The 20,773-nt window shown below is 52.0% G+C and overlaps 2 protein-coding genes across 15 annotated transcripts in view; both read right to left on the reverse strand.

The window, feature by feature from the left end:
- Positions 1–4,783, reverse strand: part of LOC101942721 (uncharacterized) — a 99,264-nt gene extending 94,481 nt beyond the window's left edge. For 9 of the 11 annotated variants that reach the window (XR_010598039.1, XR_010598040.1, XR_010598041.1 and 6 more), the window contains exons 1-2: positions 4,631–4,782; positions 4,148–4,206 (exon numbers count right to left, since the gene is read on the reverse strand). The gene's annotated coding sequence lies outside the window, so the exon portion shown is untranslated. Of the gene's footprint in view, positions 1–4,147; positions 4,207–4,630 lie in introns of all 11 variants that reach the window. The other 2 variants (XM_008165081.4, XM_065582279.1) reach the window with 2 other exon arrangements.
- Positions 4,784–7,012: 2,229 nt separating this feature from the next.
- Positions 7,013–20,773, reverse strand: part of WDR97 (WD repeat domain 97) — a 57,448-nt gene continuing 43,687 nt past the window's right edge. For 3 of the 4 annotated variants that reach the window (XM_065582283.1, XM_065582281.1, XM_065582280.1), the window contains 6 exons: positions 20,297–20,418; positions 18,602–18,767; positions 17,449–17,523; positions 16,652–16,845; positions 12,596–12,657; positions 7,013–7,471 (listed from right to left, as the gene is read on the reverse strand). In XM_065582283.1, coding sequence (XP_065438355.1) covers positions 7,269–7,471; positions 12,596–12,657; positions 16,652–16,845; positions 17,449–17,523; positions 18,602–18,767; positions 20,297–20,418 — 822 coding nt within the window. In that variant the 3' untranslated portion in view covers positions 7,013–7,268. The remainder of the gene's footprint in view (positions 7,472–12,595; positions 12,658–16,651; positions 16,846–17,448; positions 17,524–18,601; positions 18,768–20,296; positions 20,419–20,773) is intronic. The other variant, XM_065582282.1, reaches the window with a different exon arrangement.

Below are 20,773 nucleotides of genomic sequence, written 5' to 3' on the forward strand. Positions count from 1 at the left end.
TGGCCAAAGAGCTGGGATGCTTCAGAAAACCTATCAATGATGACCTGAAAGGTCGTCACGTCTACGGGTCATCAATGCGCAGTCATCTGCAAAAAAGTGCCTCAACAAGAAGTCTCTAAAGTGTCTTGGTCTTAGAGCGGGAGCCACCGAGGCAGCAGCAGATGTATATCCCCTGATCCAAGCCCCTAGTGGCATGGCTGAGGACACAGTAAAAACAACATTGGAGTAAGTACACAGTCTTGCTTCACTAGATTTGAGATTTCAAATGCATCAGAAGAATCACTATTGGAGAGCCCTTGCACTGTCATGTGGCCATGGAACAGACAGATGATTTGTATGAACCTTCTTGGGCAACCCAGTTTATGTAGAATAGCCCATACACCCTCTCCGTTGACCGTATCAAAATCTTTGGTTAAGTCAATGAAAACTGCATACAGGTCCATGTTCTGCTCTAAACAAACATTTTTCCTGGACTTGCCTTATGACAAAGATTATGTCTGTAGTACTACAACCAGGTCTGAAACCACACTGCGCTTCTGGCAGATTCTCCTCAGATACATTCACAATGAGTCTGTTCAGAAGAACGCGAGCTAGTATTTTCCATGTCGTACAGAGAAGAGAAATGCCTCTGTAGTTTCTACAGTCAGCTTTGCTGCCTTTGTTTTTAAACAGCGATACAATAATATCGTTGAAGTTGTGTGGCATTTCTTCTTCCTCTCAAATGCTACTCAAAATGTCGTGAAATACCTCGATACCCTTTGGGCCTGCTACTTTGTACAATTCTACTGAAATACCATCCTTTCCAGATGCTTTGCCAGGGTTCAATTGTTTGATGGCTTTCATGACTTCTTCAACTGATGGAGGGAGGTCAAGATCCTCTTTGATGGGTTTCTCGGGTAACTGATCAAGGACATGCCGATCGACTGTGGATAGTTTATTGAGCAGACTACTGAAGTGTTCAGCCCTTAATAGTACCCTTGACATAAAACGCAATAGAATGGGATAATTAGCTAAGTCCCTGCATGTTGAGGTGCTTTCAGGCACAGAGACCCTTTTTGTTTCAAAGTTCTATGATGCAACCTTATCAAACCACATCCAGGACCCATCTGTCTGATGTGGAGAGAGGCCATTGGCCCTTGAATTTTAATAGTCTCCCCACTAGGTGTTGCTTGTCAGACCTCTCCTGACCATTATCAGGCACTGTTTCTAGTGTTGGAATTTCCATTGCAGGAAGACTAGTCTCTCCTCTTTCCAGGTTTAGACTTGTTCCATTTGCTTTTGTTGCTGTCTCACCTACTATACTTCAGAGTAGCCATGAGAAAAATATTTAGACCTTTAATAAGGTCAACTATCCTTTTTCGCAGCTCTGGAGGTAGGAGGGTTCAGTAAGATCTTTTTTTAATTTATCTGAGGATTCCATCACCACTTTGTCTAATAGCTCCCCAGTAACTGACCTCTGAATATTTCAAAGCCATTAACATATTTTTGGCATATATATCGCCCTTCCAGGCTCATAACCAGAGGTGCCGTCTGCTCATCACATTCATGTCTTCTGCACATGCCATGACCTCCAAAGCATCTCTGGTTGCATTGGCTATGAATGCTGAAGCCTCTAAGATTTTCTTTAACTCCGAACCTAACTTGCATTGATCTATCTTAACCTTTTCGGCAGTCTGGCTACCAAACTTAGTCCAGGCCAGCATGTTGCAATAGCAGAAGACCTCAGAGAGGAAGATGCAGCTTCAAACATATGGCACAGTGGTATTTCCATTCTACAGTTGTTGGGTTCTTTTGGGAAAAAGTCCCCTTCCATTTGGATAGCAGTGTCTTTGACTAGTGCTGAAACTGCCCTGTCCACTTTGGGAAGAGACACAACATCTGCTTGTCTATAGTGCACGTTCTCCAGACTTCCCAAAAAACTCTAGAATCTCAAAGACTTTGACGGTATTTCCCTTTCAGACTTAATTACTTTTTCCAAAAAGACATGAAGGGGAATGTGTGGTTCATATTTCTAAACAGGCCGGGGAATTTTTTTTTTTCTTCAATTTCCATAGCATTCTCCTCTTCTCCCTCCTAAGAATCCTTTCTAATGAGCTCATCTGACAGAATACCCAAGTACAGTATCTAATCACCTTTTGTAACATCTTCTCAAGTGATTAAGCCGGAAAAAGATTCCTCTTGCATCGCTTCATCCTGTGTTTCAGACGCTGAGATTGAGAGTTTCATCTTTCTCTTGTGAAGATCTTGACTTTCCACTTGACTTCTCTCTCTCTTGGACTTAGATTGAACAGATTTCCTAGCCAGCTTTTTCTTTGATGATGCCCATGAAGAGGAGGATGAAAATGAATCAAATGATGAAGAAGAACCAGACACAAACAATTCTATTCCCTTTAAGTTTTTTCTTTCCAAGTATGAAAATCTTGTGAGCAGATCAGTCAGTGGAACTGCTATCCCCAGAAGAACAGGCCAGTTTTCTCCTAAGGTTCTGAGACAATTTTCTTGAACCCTTTTCTCCTTTTTCAAATTTTACTCTTTAGGGAAGATAGGGATTGGAAACCTGAGTCAGATGAGGAGTCCCATGAACCTCTTCTGCTAGCAGGCATCTCTTTATCTTTGCCCATTTGAGAATGCATAGGATGCCTGTAAGGAGACAATGCAGCTACTGCCTGGGGTTCATGAGATGGCAGCCTCTGAGGTAAAAGTGCTAAAACTTGTATTGCGATGATGTTATAAAAAAAAAAAAGTGACCAGTACAGAGTATAAGCATAGAAGTTTCTGGTTATCAGGGAATAACGTATGGATTATCGAGGGGTGCGAAGTTCGGTCTAAGATCAGGTGGCATACAGAATACATAATCTGCAATATCCCTGATTGGGGGTAAAAGATTGATGGGTCAAAGTACAGACATTGAGCTATGAGGGCATGAGGTTCATATAATGGCTATGTTCGGGTGTGGAGTATAATGTGTGGATATGATGATGAGGATGGATTGACCTTCATTTGGTGAGATTTAATGTTCGGGGAGTTTATGGTTTCAGTTTATATTCTACACCAAATCCAAGAGCTCCCTAGCCCAAAGAGGAATTTCTTCCCTTCTTCTCACCTCCATGAAGAATTCCTGACTTCCCCTGGGGCTAAACAAAAGAGGTCAAACTGCCCACTGAGGACTTCCGCCACAGGAGGGCGCACACATGTTTGTCTGTGACAGATTCAGCCAGTCCTGCTTATGGGTTCCCTGTACATCAAAGGGCAGCAGCCAGGGGTAACTGCCTCCAGGAGAAGAGCGCTCTCCATTTTTCCACCGTTCTTCACAACCTGGCTGTCAGACTCCCCAGAGGCGAGGAACCAGCTCCTGGGACAGATTAAGATGGCCAAAGTAAAACCTTTCTGACCTTTCAGATGAGACGGCTGGACTGCACAATGCACACGCCATTCCTTCTCCATCAAGGATACAGAACAGAAGGAATATAGCTTTGGTCTTCCATTTGGACCTCTCTCTACCATCCTCCTAGTCTGAGCTGCCAGGGGGAAGGGGTTACAGTAATTCCAGGCAGGAAACAAACCGACTCTTCCGGGTGTTTTTTGTGTGTTTTGTTTTTTAATTCTCTCTCTTGCAGTAGATGCTACAGGGGGCAGAACAAAACTAAGGAGTCTCCAGAATGTGGGGACTAGTCCCATATCAGCCGTCCAAGCAGCTCCAATTCTATCCCCTATAGCTACAGACTGATGAGGACCCACACTGAAGACCTGTGGCCACATCCCTGAGAGAGAAGAGGTGACACGGATCAAAAAAAGCAGAAGAGGAGGGAACAGAGCAACTGCCACCCCTGGGTAGACCAATGTCCATCGAGCTCAGTTTACGGTCTCCGAAGTATCAAAGGAAAGTGCAAGAAACTCCAAAGTGGATAACTTTATTCCTTGTACTACAGCAAGGCCTAGCGGCCCCACATCAGACCTCACACAAACAGGTAGTGAGAGTCTCAACCCCAGAGAGATGAGATTCTAAATACCCAAGACAAACAAGGAGGTACGAAAAAGTTTCTTCCTGACACTTAGTGGCTGGCTTAGGCCCAATACATGAGGGTTTACATACCTTGTATTAAAAACAAACCTATTTTACTTCTATTTAATAAAGGAATAAGCTTACTTCTGGCAAGAGTGAATCCCGCAGTCCACCGCGAGCCAGCCAGCCGATGAGTCTGTCTGCTAAAAACCACATTGGAAGAAGTCACACTATATTAAAAACGTTCCCCACAGTCACTTTCCAGGCGAGCCAGGGCTGCTGGTGCCAAAGGGGGTCAGGGGATCCCAGACTCGCAGGGCTGGAAGGGGCCTCGGGAGGGATCTAGTCCCACCCCCTGCTCCAGCAGGACAGAGCTTTGTCCCAGGTCCCCAAGCGGCCCCCTCAAGGCTTGAACTCCCAGCGCTGGGTTTAGCCGGGCAAGGCTCACCCCACCGGGCTAACCCCCCCCAGGCAATGCTGCCCCGCCCCCCAGGCACGTCCCGCCCCGGGCAGCCCCTGAGGCCCCGACTGGAGCCAGTGAGACGCGGACCCATCGGGGCGGGGCAAGCGAGGGGCCGACAGCCAGGCCGGGGGGACCGTCCCCTGCCGGCGCAGGGCGGCGCTCACCGGCTCCAGCTGCGTGGCGCTTTCCCGCGCTCCGGCCTGCCTCGGCTCGCGCAGCTGGTGTCTCCCGCGCCCGCCCAGCTCGCGGCCCGCATCCCACGTGACCCGGGCTGGCCAGCCAAACCCCCTCCCGCCTCTCTCGCCAGCGCACGTGCCGCTCGCCGGGCGTGGATTGGCTGCTGGGGGGTTGGGGGGCGCGGCCGGCGGCGCGGGAAGGGGGGAATCGAAACTGAAAGGCGGCAGCGGGCTGCGCCGAGACTCTAAGCCACGCCCCCCGGTGGGGGGGGTCCCCACGCTCAGACCCCGTCAGAACAGCGTCACTGCTGCCCCAGAGCCCCCTCTGACCCCCGTCACCCCCCTTCCCCCCCACACACCCCCTCTGACCCCCGTCACCCCCCCCACATCACCCCCTGCCCCCCCTCTGACCCCCGTCACCCACCCCCTCCTCCCCCCACATCACCCCCTGCCCCTGAGCCCCCTCTGACCCCCGTCACCCCCCCTCCCCCCCACACACCCCCTCTGACCCCCGTCACCCCCCCACATCACCCCCTGCCCCCCCTCTGACCCCCGTCACCCACCCACTCCTCCCCCCACATCACCCCCTGCCCCCCCTCTGACCCCCGTCACCCACCCCCTCCTCCCCCCACATCACCCCCTGCCCCTGAGCCCCCTCTGACCCCCGTCACCCCCCCTCCCCCCCACACACCCCCTCTGACCCCCGTCACCCCCCCACATCACCCCCTGCCCCCCCTCTGACCCCCGTCACCCACCCACTCCTCCCCCCACATCACCCCCTGCTTCAGAGATACCTCTGACCCCCAGTCAGCCAGCCAGCCACCCCTCCCCCCACATCACCCCCTGCCCCAGAGCCCCCTCTGACCCCCGTCACCCACCCCCCACCCGCCCCTCCCCCCACATCACCCCCTGCTCCAGAGCCCCCTCTGACCCCCGTCACCCACCCCCCACCCGCCCCTCCCCCCACATCACCCCCTGCTCCAGAGCCCCCTCTGACCCCCAGTCAGCCAGCCAGCCACCCCTGCCCCTGAGCCCCCTCTGACCCCCTCCCCAAATCACCCTCTGACCCCCACATCACCCCTCTGACCCCCAGCAAGCCAGCCACCCACCTGCCCCTGAGCCCCCTCTGACCCCCACATCACCCCCCGCTCCAGAGCCCCCTCTGACCCCCTCCCCACATCACCCCTCTGACCCCCACATCACCCCTCTGACCCCCAGCAAGCCAGCCACCCACCTGCCCCTGAGCCCCCTCTGACCCCCAGTCAGCCACCCACCCCTCCCCCCACATCACCCCCTCTGACCCCCGTCACCCACCCCCCACCCGCCCCTCCCCCCACATCACCCCCTGCCCCTGAGCCCCCTCTGACCCCCGTCACCCACCCCCCCACCCGCCCCTCCCCCCACATCACCCCCTGCCCCTGAGCCCCCTCTGACCCCCGTCACCCACCCCTCCCCCCACATCACCCCCCTGCTCCAGAGCCCCCTCTGACCCCCGTCACCCACCCACCCCCCACATCACCCCCCTGCTCCAGAGCCCCCTCTGACCCCCGTCACCCCCCCTCCCCCCACATCACCCCCTGCCCCTGAGACCCCTCTGACCCCCCGTCAGCCACCCACCCCCCTCCTGCCCCAGAGCCCCCTCTGACCCGCTCCCCACATCACCCTCTGACCCCCACATCACCCCTCTGACCCCCAGCCAGCCAGCCACCCACCCACCCCTGCCCCTGAGCCCCCTCTGACCCCCTCCCCACATCACCCCCTGCCCCAGGGCTCCGTCTGACCCCCACATCACCCCTCTGACCCCCAGTCAGCCACCCACCCACCCCGCCCCTGAGACCTCTCTGACCCCCTCCCCCCACATCCAGCCACCCACCCACCCCCTCCCCCAGAACCCCCTCCCCAAATCACCCTCTGCCCGAGCCCCCTCTGACCCCCACATCATCTCTCTGACCCCCAGTCAGCCACCCCTGCCCCTGAGCCCCCTCTGACCCCCTGAGGTCAGCACTGAAAGGCCATTCACGTCTTGTGTAATCCATTGACTGCAGTGGGGTTACACCAGGGATGAATATTGCCCAAGATCTAGCGCCCCAACAAGCCTCCACTGTAAACTCCACTCTCCCACTGGTCAGGGTATGTTTTCATCCTCACTCCTGTCCTCTTATGCATGAAGGTGCTGCCTCTCCTGCTGCCCTGTGCTTCCCCTTCCTGCAGACGGAAGCAGGGATGGGAGCAGAGATTACTTTCCCACATATTGCCACAGTCCCTTTTGCTGATGGAACTAGGAGTTTGGTACACAGTTATATCCAATCAATGATTCTCCATCACCTTTCAAGAACAGGGAAGAGGAGACAGTAATGGAGTCTGAAGCTATTGACTAGAACAATCCTGATTCCATTTATTATTTCCCCGGTGCGTTTTGTTTTGTGTGGCTTGCTCCATCCAGATGTTGGTGTATAACTCTCAGCTGGGCCTCTCATCTTTACCATATATATATAGACTATAGTTTATTTAGTTTCCTTATAGCCAGACCTAGAAGACCCCATTATCATTCTGCGTTCAATGGTCTCTGCTAATGATCAAGTCTGGGAGTCCGGTCAATGCAGAGCCATCTTGGCTAGCCATGCCTTCAGGGATAGCTATCTGCAAGTGAGAACTTTGGGATGAAATATTTCTGGACTTTCTGCTGCATGGAGATGAATGTATTTTGTGATGCTGGCATGTCAGAATCAGGTGGAAATGGGTTCACGTTGATTCTTGGCACTGGCAATTTAATAGCATGTACAAATCCCGTCAACAAAGGGAGTGGAAAAATGCGCGGAAGGTAGAAACCTGTATTTGAAGGGAGAAACAAAAATATATTAAGAGAAAGAATAAAAACGAAATGCAGTAGTTCTGAATAGTGCTGTGACTGCTATTTCTTTCCATCATGTGTGTTCCTACCTATGGCCAAAATAGATGGCTGTGTTACCCAAATGTTATATGTTCATATATGCATTTATGATGTATACCTAAGACTGCCAATGGTGCACCTAATGGGATTGCATTTTTACACTAGAGAACCCCTGTCCCCCAGAAATGACTGTCTCAAGGACAGCACATAACATAAAAATGGCCAAACTGGGTCAGACCAATGGTCCTTCTAGCCCAGTAACCTGTCTTCTGACAGTAGCCAGTGCCAAATATTCAGAGGGAATTAACACAACAGGGAAATTTCAAGTCATCCATGCCCTGTTGTCCAATCCCAGCTTCTGGCAGTCGGAGGTTTAAGGACACCCGGAGAATGGGGTTGTGTCCCTGACCATCTTGACTAATAGCCATTGAGGGCCCTATCCTCCATGTACTTATCTAATTATTTGCTGAACCCAGTTATACTTTCGGCCTTCACAACCTCCCCAGACAACGGGTTCCACAGGTTGACTGTGCATTGTGTGAAATACACCTCTACCCCGATATAACGCTGTCATCGGGAGCCAAAAACTCTTACCATGTTATATCGAACTTGCTTTGATCCACCGGAGTGCGCAGGCCCGCCCCCCCCCTCCCCCCCGGAGCACTGCTTTACCACGTTATATTCGAATTCGTGTTATATTGGGTCGTGTTATATTGGGGTAGAGGTGTACTTCCTTTTGTTTGTTTTAAACTTGCTGCCTATTAATTTAATTGGGTGACCCCTAGTTCTTGTGTTATAAGAAAGGGTAAATAACACTTCCTTCTTCACTTTCTCCACCCCAGTCATGATTTTATAGACCGCTAGCATATCCCCCCCAGTCATCTCTTTTCCAAGCTGAAACGTCCCAGTCTTATTAATCTCTCCTCGTATGGAAGCTGTTCCACACCCCTAATAATTTTTCTTGTTCTTTTGCCGTCCCTTTTCCAATTCACATATATATATTTTTGAGATGGGGTAACCAGAACTACACACAATATTCAAGATGTGGGCATACCATGGATTTATAGAGTGGCATTATGATACAAAGTATTTTCGTATTCTCTGTCCTTTTCCTAATGGTTCCTACTAGTCTCTTAGCTTTTTTGACTGCCACTGAACCTTTCTTGAGGGGTAACAGCTAATTTGGACCCCCATCATTTTATATGTAGAGCTGGGATTATGTTTTCCAATGTGCATTACTTTGCATTTATCAACATTGAATTTTCATCTCCTGGGGAAGTGAGGAAACAGATTGACAGAGCAAGACGGGTACCCAGAAATCACCTACTACAGGACAGGCCCTACAAGGACAATAACAGAACACCACTGGCCATCACATACAGCCCCCAGCTAAAACCTCTCCAGCGCATTATCCACGACCTACAACCTATCCTGGAAAATGATCCCTCACTCTCACAGACCTTGGGAGGCAGGCCAGTCCTTGCTTACAGACAACCCCCCAACCTGAAGCAAATACTCACCAGCAACTACACACCACACCACAGAAACACCAACCCAGGAACCTATCCCTGTAGCAAACCTCGTTGCCTACTCTGTCCCCATATCTACTCTGGCAACAGCATCAGAGGACCCAACCACATCAGCCACACCATCAGGGGCTCATTCACCTGCACATCCACGAATGTCATATATGCCATCATGTGCCAGCAATGCCCCTCTGCCATGTACATTGGCCAAACCGGACAGTCCCTCCGCAAAAGAATAAATGGACACAAATCGGACATCAGGAATGGTAACATACACAAGCCAGTAAGTGAACACTTCAATCTCCCTGGTCATTCTATCACAGATTTAAAAGTCACTGTCATTGAACAAAAAAACTTCAGAAACAGACTTCAAAGAGAAACAGCAGAACTAAAATTCATTTGCAAATTCAACACCATTAATCTGGGCTTGAATAGGGATTGGGAGTGGCTGGCTCACTACAGAAGCAGCTTTTCCTCTCCTGGAATTGACACCCCCTCATCTATTATTGGGAGTGGACTACATCCACCCTGATTGAATTGGCCTTGTCAACACTGGTTCGCCACTTGTGAAGTAACTCCCTGCTCTCCATGTGTCTGTATATAATGCCTGCATCTGTAGCTTTCACTCTATGCATCCGAAGAAGTGAGGTTTTTACTCACGAAAGCTTATGCCCAAATAAATCTGTTAGTCTTTAAGGTGCCACCAGACTCTTTGTTGTTTTTGTAGATACAGACTAACACGGCTACCCCCTGATACTTGATATCTGCCATTTTGTTGCCCAGTCATTTATAAATCCACCCTGGCTCCTTCTGCCTCAGCTGGGCTTCCTTATTCAGTCAGGGGATTGCGTAGGCACCTGATTCCCCTCAGCTCTGGCCTGTTGGGTTAATTAGCCCCCTTCTCAAACTACATTAACCCCTTCAGGGCAAGTGAACACCCAATCACAAATACCGACATGGCTTGCAGGAAGACCTCCCAGTTTGACAGTACTGGGCTGTCACGCTTCAAGACACAAGCGGCCTAGTCTCGTGCTTCCCCAGACAACAGGCTGATGACCTGGCCCATTTTTGCACAGTCAATGTTATAGGACTGAGCATACATCATGAATAGGAGGCAGCATTGGTTTATAAATCCCTGGAATCACTGGCAATTACTATCAAACCGTTCCGGCAGTGGTATCTGGGAACAGGGCTGCACGAGCCCTGTCTGGAATGCAGGGTTTTCTGCACACAACTGCGTGACTTGCTCTTGCAAGAGCTGGTTTTCCAAGGTCAGCTGGACGACCCGAGCCTGCGAGGCTTCGTTGTCTGCCTGAAGATGGATGGCCCACTTGAGCACATCCAGTGCTCCTGAAGGGTTAGCGAGGTCCTTTCTACTGGCCGGACCCATTCCTGTAGCCTCAGTGGTCCATGCAAGCTGGGGCGTTGGTGGTCTGACCAAGTGCTCGGAGCAGGAGTCAAAACGGGTCAGACCCCAGGAGGTCAGAGTCCAAGGCAAACGAGAGAGCAAAACTGAGAGTCAGATGGGCAGGAAGAGGAGCTGAAGGGAAACTCTGATCACTGCCTGCGGCCCGCTAGCGTGTGACGTTCCAGCTGGCATGAGAGAATGTGTGACACCAGCAGCAGATGTAAAAACAACGAGGAGTCCTTGTGGCACCTTAGAGACTAACATATTTATTTGGGCATAAACTTTGGTGGGTGAAAACCCACTTCATCAGATGCATGCAGTGGAAAATACAGTAGGCAGAATATATATACACAGTACATGAAAAGATGGGAGTTGCCTTACCAAGTGGGGGGTCAGTTCTAACGCGACAATTCAATTAAAAGTGGAAGTGAGCTATTATCAACAGGAGGAAAATCACTTTTGTAGTGTTAATCAGGGTGGCCCATTTCAGACAGTTGACAAGAAAGGTGTGAGTCGCAGTCGGGGGAAATTAGTTTTTAGTTTTTATAGTGACCCATCCACTCCCAGTCTTTATTCAGGCCTAATTTGATGGTGTCCAGTTTGCAAATTAATTCCAGTTCTGCAGTTTCTTGTTGGAGTCTGGTTTTGAAGGTTTTTTTGTTGAAGAATTGCCACTTTTAAGTCTGTTATTGAGTGACCAGAGAGATTGAAGTGTTCTCCGACTGGGTTTTGAATGTTATAATTCTTGATGTCTGATTTGTGTCCATTTATTCTTTTGTGTAGAGACTGTCCGGTTTGGCCAATGTACATGGCCGAGGGGCATTGCTGGCACATGATGGCATATATCACATTGGCAGATGTGCAGGTGAACGAGCCTCTGATGGTGTGGCTGATGTGGTTGGGTCCTATGATGGTGTCCCTTGAATAGATATGTGGACAGTTGGCAATGGGGTTTGTAGCAGGGTTTGGTTCCTGGGTTGCTGTTTTTGTTGTGTGGTGTGTAGTTGCTGGTGAGTATTTGCTTCAGGTTGGGGGACTGTCTGTAAGTGAGGACTGGCCTGTCTCCCAAGATCTGTGAGTGAGGGATCGTCCTTCAGGATAGGTTGTAGATTCTTGATGATACGCTGGAGAGGTTTTAGTTGAGGGCTGAAGGTGACAGCTAGCGGCATTCTGTTACTTTCTTTGTTGGGCCTGTCCTGTAGTAGGTGACTTCTGGGCACCCTTCTGGCTCTGTCAATCTGTTTCTTCACTTCAGCAGGTGGGTATTGTAGTTTTAAGAACGCTTGATAGAGATCCTGTAGGTGTTTGTCTCTGTCTGAGGGATTGAAGCAAATGCGGTTGTATCTTAGAGCTTGGCTGTCGACAATGGATCGTGTGATGTGGTCTGGATGAAAGCTGGAGGCATGTAGGTACGTATAGCGGTCAGTAGGTTTCCGGTATAGGGTGGTGTTTATGTGACCATCGCTTGTTTGCACTGTAGTGTCCAGGAAGTGGATCTCTTGTGTGGACTGGTCCTGGCTGAGATTGATGGTGGGGTGGAAATTGTTGAAATCCTCGTGGAATTCCTCAAGGGCTTCTTTCCCTGGGTCCAGATGATGAAGATGTCATCAATGTAGCGCAAGTAGAGTAGGGGCGTTAGGAGACGAGAGCTGAGGAAGTGTTGTTCTAAGTCAGCCATAAGTCAGCGGCAGATGTGTGACTCCCGCTCCAGCTGTGAGTCACTCGGGCAGCAGTGAACTTTCGTTTGTTTATTCACATCCTTTTAAAAAAAACTAACTTATCCAGGTGTGACCCAGCGAGTTTTCGTAAGTAACCCTTGTTGAATTATTACTATCAGCGTAACCCTTTTATCTCCCCTCCCATGCCCATGGGTTGGCTGGTTTGTTGCACCCACTGTTGTGTCTGGTCTTAACCTGCATTGTGCGCTTGTTGGGGAAAGAATTGTGTCCCCCTAGGTGTACTGCCCCCAGTACAACAGGGACCCAATCTTGATTAAGGCTACAATACAGAACCCTGCACCTGACTGGTGAAAAGTTTTTCAGGTCACTATTAACATGGGAGAGAGAGAGGCTACAAGGAGGGAAGAGGCAGAGAAAATCAGGGAGAAGGTGGTGAGAGCCACTACTTACGTTGGGATGGTCTCCTTCGCGCCATAGTGTTGGTCTCTCCTAGCCGCAAGATGGCCTGGCTCCTGGCACAGAAACAGTTGTTATTCTCTGCACTCTGCAGTGCTGGAGACTCTTTTTCTTACACAAGGAACGGGTGTGAAGGGAAACCCAGGAGTGCCGGCCTGCTCCTGGCTGGTAATATGACATCATGCCCCGTAAACCTACTAGGTGTGATTTCTCACTGCGGTTTTATCAAACGGCGTGTGATACGTGGGTGGCCAAAGTGCAACCCATAGAATCCTACAGTGTAATGTGAGCCACTGTTATCCTATTACTGACGAGTGCATTGTCGTGACCACAGGCCCCAGCACACAATGCTCCAACCTTGCCTCTTGGATACAGATGCAGCATTGCATGGTGGGATCAGTAGGTGTCATCAATCACACCTTTTATGGGTGGCTGCAACCTGCTCCATTTTATGCTCATAAGGCATGGTCCTTAGTGGCAAATGGAGGGGGATGCAATGAAGGATGGTGTGGCCCAGAATAAAGGATCAGATGAAGGCCTGCCTGGGAACATAGGAATTGGCAGACTGGATCAGTCCAAAGCCCACCTGATAGTTTAGTATCTTCCCTCTGCCAGTGGCCAGCACTGGATGCTTCAGAGGAAGGCGTAAGAACCCCGCAGAAGCCGATGTGGGATAATCTGCCCCCCGCATTCGGTCTTGTCCTGGTCTCCGATAGCTAGAGATTGAAGAAACTCAAGGGAAGTGTGGGCCCCTTACTGAATGAGGGAGGCAACCTAGAGACAGAGGATGTGGACAAAGCTAATGTCCTCAATGCTTTTTTTGCCTCTGTCTTCACAAACAAGGTCAGCTCCCAGACTGCTGCACTGGGCAGCACAGCATGGGGAGAAGGTGACCAGCCCTCTGTGGAGAAAGAAGTGGTTCGGGACTATTTAGAAAAGCTGGACGAACACAAGTCCATGGGGCCGGATGCGCTGCATCCGAGGGTGCTAAAGGAGTTGGCGGAGCCATTGGCCATCATCTTTGAAAACTCATGGCGATCAGGGGAGGTCCCGGATGACTGGAAAAAGGCTAATGTAGTGCCCATCTTTAAAAAAGGGAAGAAGGAGGATCCGGGGAACTACAGGCCAGTCAGCCTCACCTCAGTCCCTGGAAAAATCATGGAGCAGGTCCTCAAGGAATCAATTCTGAGGCCCTTAGAGGAGAGGAAAGTGATCAGGAACAGTCAGCATGGATTCACCAAGGGCAAGTCATGCCTGACTAACCGAATTGTCTTCTATGAGGAGATAACTAGGTCTGTGGATGAGGGGAAAGCAGTGGATGTGTTATTTCTTGACTTTAGCAAAGCTTTTGATACGGACTCCCACAGTATTCTTGCTGGCAAGTTAAAGAAGAATGGACTGTAAGGTGGATAGAAAGCTGGCTAGATCGTCAGGCTCAGAGGGTAGTGATCAATGGCTCCATGTCTAGTTGGCAGCCAGTTTCAAGCGGAGTGCCCCAAGGTTCGGTCCTGGGGCCGATTTTGTTTAATATCTTTATTAATGATCTGGAGGATGGTGTGGACTGCACTCTCAGCAAGTTTGCAGATGACACTAAACTGGGAGGCGTGGTAGATACACTGGAGGGTAGGGATCGGATACAGAGGGACCTAGACAAATTAGAGGATTGGGCCAAAAAAACCTGATGAGGTTCAACAAGGACAAGTGCAGAGTCCTGCACTTAGGACGGAAGAATCCTATGCACTGCTACAGACTAGGGACCGAATGGCTAGGTAGCAGTTCTGCAGAAAAGGACCTAGGGGTCACAGTGGACGAGAAGCTGGATATGAGTCAACAGTGTGCTCTTGTTGCCAAGAAGGCTAATGGCATTTTGGGCTGTATCAGTAGGGGCATTGCCAGCAGATCGAGGGACGTGATCGTTCCCCTTTATTCGACATTGGTGAGGCCTCATCTGGAGTACTGTGTCCAGTTTTGGGCCCCACACTACAAGAAGGATGTGGAAAAATTGGAAAGAGTCCAGCGGAGGGCAACAAAAATGATTAGGGGTCTGGAGCACATGACTTATGAGGAGAGGCTGAGGGAACTGGGATTTTTTAGTCTCCAGAAGAGAAGAATGAGGGGGGATTTGATAGCTGCTTTCAACTACCTGAAGGGGGGTTCCAAAGAGGATGGAGCTCGGCTGTTCTCAGTGGTGGCAGATGACAGAACAAGGAGCAGTGGTCTCAAGTTGCAGTGGTCCAGGTTGGATATTAGGAAACACTATTTCACTAGGAGGGTGGTGAAGCACTGGAATGTGTTACCTAGGGAGGTGGTGGAATCTCCTTCCTTGGAGGTTTTTAAGGCCCGGCTTGACAAAGCCCTGGCTGGGATGATTTAGTTGGAGATTAGTCCTGCTTTGAGCAGGGGGTTGGACTAGATGACCTCCTGAGGTCCCTTCCAACCCTGATATTCTATGATTCTATGATTGACTTAAGCCCTAAAGCAGGAGGTCTAATGCCCACTCCAGAATTTGTTATCGTTAATCAAAACAACCCTGGATATTTTGATAGCCATAGAAATGTTATATATATAAATATAAATGATAACCAATCCCTTTTTGAATCCTGGCCTCAATGACTTCCTGTAGCAGAGAGACCCACAGGCTGTTCACACGTGGGGTGTGAATGAGTATTTCCTCTCCTTGGTTTTGAATGTCTCACTTTTCCATTTCACTGCCTGCTCACTTGTTTTTGTGACCAGAGACAAGGAGAACTTTGGTCCCGTGACACAATGGGACAAAGTTTAGAGAAACAATTTCTTGCTACTGTGAGTGGCTGCTTCATGGAAAAGCTAGAACACACTAGAGGAGATATTCTTCACTTGGATTTAAGATACACACAGGCGCTAATTCAAGAAGTGACAGCAGCAGAGTCACTAAGAAACAGTGATGATGATGATGATAGCATTAGGCTCAACATCCCAGAACCAGGCAGAGTACCAAAAAGTGCTGGCCCCCCAGCGTAGTTGAGCTGGTTAAATTCCCTTTGTCACGTGCCCGCTTAGAGAGCTGATGGGATGGGAGACCAGCACAACACGAACAAAAATAAAATGAAACAATCTAATATCGCTTTGAAAATCAGTTTAATCCAAACCTAAGTGTACGTCTACACTACAATAAAACACCCGTGGCTGGCCAGCATCAGCTGCCTTGGGCTCGGGCTGCAGGGCTATAAAATCAGTGTGTGCGGCCAGGCTCAGGCTGGGCTCCGGGCTCCCACGAGGGAGCAGGGTCCTAGAGCCCAGCCGCCAGGCTGAGCCCAAACCTCTATGCTGAGCCGAATGAGCCCGAGTCAGCTGAGACAGGCCAGCTGCGGGTGTCTGACTGCAGTGTAGCTGCACCCGAAGCTTTAAACACTATTGACACTAAGAGTTAGATAGCAGCAAACAGTCCTGTGGCACCTTATGACTAACAGATGTATTGGAGCATGAGCTTTCGTGGGTGAATCCCCACTTCTTTGGCTGTAGAAAGCTCATGCTCCCATACGTCTGTTAGTCTATAAGGTGCCACGGGACTCTTTGCTGCTTTTACCGATCCAGACTAACACGGCTCCCCTCTGATACAAGAATGAGATCGTTATCGCACTGCATCCCTGCAGGGTTCAGGGAAGGTTGTTTGGGTGCCTTAATTATGGATTTTCCTCTCTGAACAAGTTTAGGACTTCTTTCAAGTTTAACCTCAAGTCTGAACGGGGTGTTGCTCCAACTCATGGCTTGTTTTCTCAAGTGCAGACTGCAGGCTCTCGGAGCCAGGCTCTGGTAAGCACCCAGCGTTGTTCTGGGTAGGATAAAAGGATGAACAGCAGCAGTAGAAAGCAATCAGACTCCAGCTGCTCCCAGCACCCTAGAGAGCACGCTGTTACCCTTGGCACTGTATGACCTGCTTTGCCTACAGCGTTTATAAGAACAAATTGCTGTAATCCTTTGCAATGACCACACAAGGCCCGCTGAGCAAGGCCACTGTGACCACGCACCGGCCTCCTCAGTTCACCTAGCTCCTCCTGTTGCATAACTTACCTCCCAGTGGAAGGCAAGGCCATCACTGTGTTCTTGGTTTCCTGTGCTCCAGCAGGTTTTGGCTGTTTCAGATCCTCCAAATCCCTCTTCATTTGCACTTTACAGAAATGGTTTATTGCGTTTATTGGCCCCACTGACGGCTCTGGGCTGCCAGCAGAGGGAGAAACCCTGCTCCTCCCTGCAGCTTTCTTAGCCTGCAAAAGGAGAGACAGGTGCTGATTAACATCAGCAAGGGCTGCCTGTCTAGCACAGGTACTGCCGGGCATGACAGTGCTGCAAAATGACACGCTGTGTGTGGGAGACGGGCAGGCACCTGAGCCTCTGCCAGGTGCCTGTGGCACTGAAGTGGTTACATCCGGTATAAAGGGCTGTTTCCGTTACACAGGAGAAAGATCCGTTGAAAGGGACAGGAAAATCCATCCTGCAGAAGCCCCGCAACATGAATATACACAGACTGCACCATCACATGGTATCTGGGCCCTCAGGACACGTCCGCTCTGACTACCGGGGCACTAGCTATGGGCGTTGCTTTGTGGGTCTGCTCATCCTGCCAGTAACTGGAGGGGTGGGGTCACGCCTCCTCGCTTCTGCGGGAGCAGCCTGCACCGGCACCGCTCGGCAGCAGTAACTACAACATCACAAGGGCTCAGGCTGCAGATACTTGGGGAGGGGAGGAAGCAGCTGGAGCAGAAAGCCGGTGGTGGGGCTTGTCCTGGCATTGAGACGTATCATCTGGGAGACACGGGGCCATGCAGTGGGAGCTTGGCTTGCAGACACCTCCGCCGCACTGGCCTCACCTTTGGGCTGCTGCCAGGGAAGTGCCTTTTCCCCGCCCGTGCCTGGAACGGCTCCAACGTGCTGCTCTTGTGATCCTGGAGCAAACGGACGTAACCAGTCAAAACCGAACCTCCCCATTGCCACCAACCCCCAAACTCACCGAATCCCTTCCTATAACCTGGGACTGTTTGCTTTGCTCCCACCACCTGCGGGCAGGCCGCGGTGCAGAAAACACGGGAACAGGCAGGAGGAGGCCAGGATCAGGAAGGAAGCAGCTGTGAGACCCTGAAGCAGAAATTTTCCAGCCCCTTTCTGCTTCGCTGCCACGTTATTACTGTGATGCTCATTCGTATCACACCAGCCGGGTGCTGGGGCTGCAGGCCAAGGGCCGAAGAGAAGGGCCCTGCTGCAGAAGCTCCCAATCTGGACAGAGAGGGGATGGGGAGTCTAGAGTGGCAGCAGGACTGAGCTGGGCACGTTTATATAAGAAGATTTTCAGCCCCCAGGTGAGGACCCGTGTCTGAGGGGAGACTGAGGAGAGCAGCCTGTGGGCACAGCTGCTCTGGCAGGGTAAGCCAGGCCTCTGGGCTCTGCAGATTCCCCTTTCTCTGCACTAGCCCCCCTCTCTCTAGGGCTTGGTCTGCACTTAAAACCTACACTGGCCTAGCTATGTCGGTCGGGGTGTGAAAAACCCACAGCCCGGAGAGACATCACTATGCCGCCCTAACCCCGGCGCAGACAGCGTGAAGTTGACGGAGGAATTCTCCCCTTGGCCTAGCTACCACCGCTCGGGGAGGTGGATTCACTCCGACAATAAGGGCCCCTCCCATCGGCAGCGTCTTCCCTGAAGCGCTACAGCTGCGCCACTGCAGCATTTCAAGTGTAGACGAGCCCTTAGCCTGCTCCCCCACTCCCCGGGAGCTCCGTCCCCTGCTCCTGGCGTGCTGGTTCTCACACATGCATAATTGTTAGTGGGACGAGACGACATCCCACTGGAGTCCCTGCCTGGCCGCTGCTTTGAGCCATCTGCACTAGGGCTCAGAGCCCCTGGGGGGCCGTGCAGTGGACAGACCCCCCCCATGCTGAAGAGCTAACCCCACATTCCCTGCAGCCCGGGCCCAGCCCTAGGCGGGAGGGGTGGAAAGGGGATTGCGAGTGACAGAGCAGCAGCACCTGGAAATCCTGCATCACTCCTTCAAGCCACTGTGCGCAGATTCTCCTCAGCGCTGCCTTGGTGACAGGCTTCTCCCTGGAAAGATCCCAAGAGTCCATCTCCTGGTAGAAATAGTTGTGCGGATCCTCCAGGCCCAGCTCTACGAAAAGAGCCTTAATGGACCCCCTGAGAGCAAGGGAGAAATCAGTGTCTGGAGGACGTTTGTCCCTCCCCTTGGAAGCTGATGCTAATTAGCTTTGATCAGACGCAGCTCAGCGAGCTCCGCTATGTCCCCGGGGGGCCAGGCAAGCTGGCTTGTGGTGCCAGCCTCTGGCAGCATCAGACTGACGCCCCCAGGGACAAAGGAGGCTGCGAATGGCTTGTGCTGCATGTACCCACCACCTGACAGGCCCAGCGGTGTGGGGGGGACCCTTTCCTCCCTGTAGATGAGGGGGTTGGAAGTGGTTCTGCCACAACCTCGAGCCGTGATGGCTGGTGGGCCCAGCTCCCTCAGCGACTGCCTGCTCTGTGGCCCACGCCCTGCCCTGGGGGCTTGAGTTTAGCCCCGAGCCACGCTATGCATTATGGGACATCTCAGCTCACACCTTGGCGTGTAACGTGGCAGCGTGCTAAATTCAAACACACGGGGCAGTGTAGGGCAGCCTCACGCCCTGCCTGCACCCCCACTTCCTTCCTGCACCGCCTGCCCCATTCCCCAGGGGTGGGCTCCTCCTGACAGATGGAAATGTGAACCAAAGCGCTCTTGGACCCCAGGCCAGCCAGAACTCAGATCCTCAGACCAAGGGGATGGGGGCTTAAGTCGGTCACTGCTTGTCAGGGGGTCTCCAAGTCCCTCTCTCACTCCACGCCGGCTGGAGCCTGAGCCCTCAGCCCCAAGCATCTCGGAGCGTTGCAACGTGCCCAGCCTTTTGCAGGCTGTCCTTTGCTCTGCAGCTGGCTGGCTTCCCCTAAGGACAGGGGCTAACACAGAAGCAAAGGCCCCCCAGGCCCACCCCACAGAGGCTGAGTTCCAAGGCACGGGCTCTTCTCCTTTCGACAGGGTCCAATGGGCATCGCCTACGAGCGAGTGAGTCCAGTAGCACCTGCAAGCCCATGACCCTCCCCGTCAATAAATGATTGCGAGAGGGAGACGCCGGATTCGATGCAGGGGCGCAGACAGCTGGGGCTGCACAGGATCCTCTTGCCGAGGGTGGGGAGACTGTGCACAGCGGCAGAGAGGAAGCAGAGGGGAGAGAGGTGACCTGGGCCTGCCCTCATTCTGTCCTGGAAGGGCGCAGAGTTAGCCACAGCTGGAATCTGTTCACGACAGGAGCTACCCTGTTGGGCAGCACTGGTTACTCCTCAGTTCCCGGCCCGCTCCTTGGATCGAATGCTGCACCCCCCGGGATCTCCGCCAGAGCCCTTTGCTTGGGGGAACAGGCACGGGAGGGCTTTGGCTGGTACAGTCCTGGGATAGCCTATGAATGCAGCACGCTGATTCCAGCCCTGGGATTGCAGTACAATCCGGGTGCGAGGCACTTTACCCAGACTTCCCTCATCTAGAGCAACCAGTGCCCCCCAGGAACGGAGCCCAAAGCTCACCCTTGTCATGGAGGGCAGGAGTCGGAGGTCACTGATGGAGTGCGTGGCTCCATACTCCCCGCCCTCCCTTCACACTGCATGCTGGTCGTCCCCGCCTGCAGCCAGCCCCTCACCTGCTGGAGACGGGACTGTGCAGGAAGTATGCCATAAGCTCCAGCAGCAGCTCCTTACTGTCTCGGCAGAAGGCCATGAGGGCATTCAGGGAGGTCAGGACGAACTTTTTCTGAGTCTTTTCCTGCGAAGAGAGAAGACAGAGCATTAGTCTGCCCCAGCCCCAGCAAGAAAGCTGCTTCCCCCATGGGACGCCTGGAGGCTCAGGCTGGGACTAGCAACTGAAGAACACTGAACACCTATTCACATGGCAGCATGCTGGCGGATGGAGCAGTGGCAGCCAGATGTGCTACTGAGCACAGGCGTTCAGCAGGCCCCATCGGGCAAGGGCATGTGGGGGGAGCTCTCCTTCCCTTTGAAGAGAGTGAGTCAGGGCTGCTGAGACCCTCCCTCTCTAGCAGAGAGCCAGGAAGCAGCAGGCACCCGGACTGTTATGCCCTGTCCATGACAGAGCGCAGACAGCAGAGGACAGTAGGTAT

Source organism: Chrysemys picta, chromosome 2 (assembly GCF_011386835.1).
Source record: "Chrysemys picta bellii isolate R12L10 chromosome 2, ASM1138683v2, whole genome shotgun sequence".
NCBI lineage: Eukaryota > Metazoa > Chordata > Testudines > Emydidae > Chrysemys > Chrysemys picta.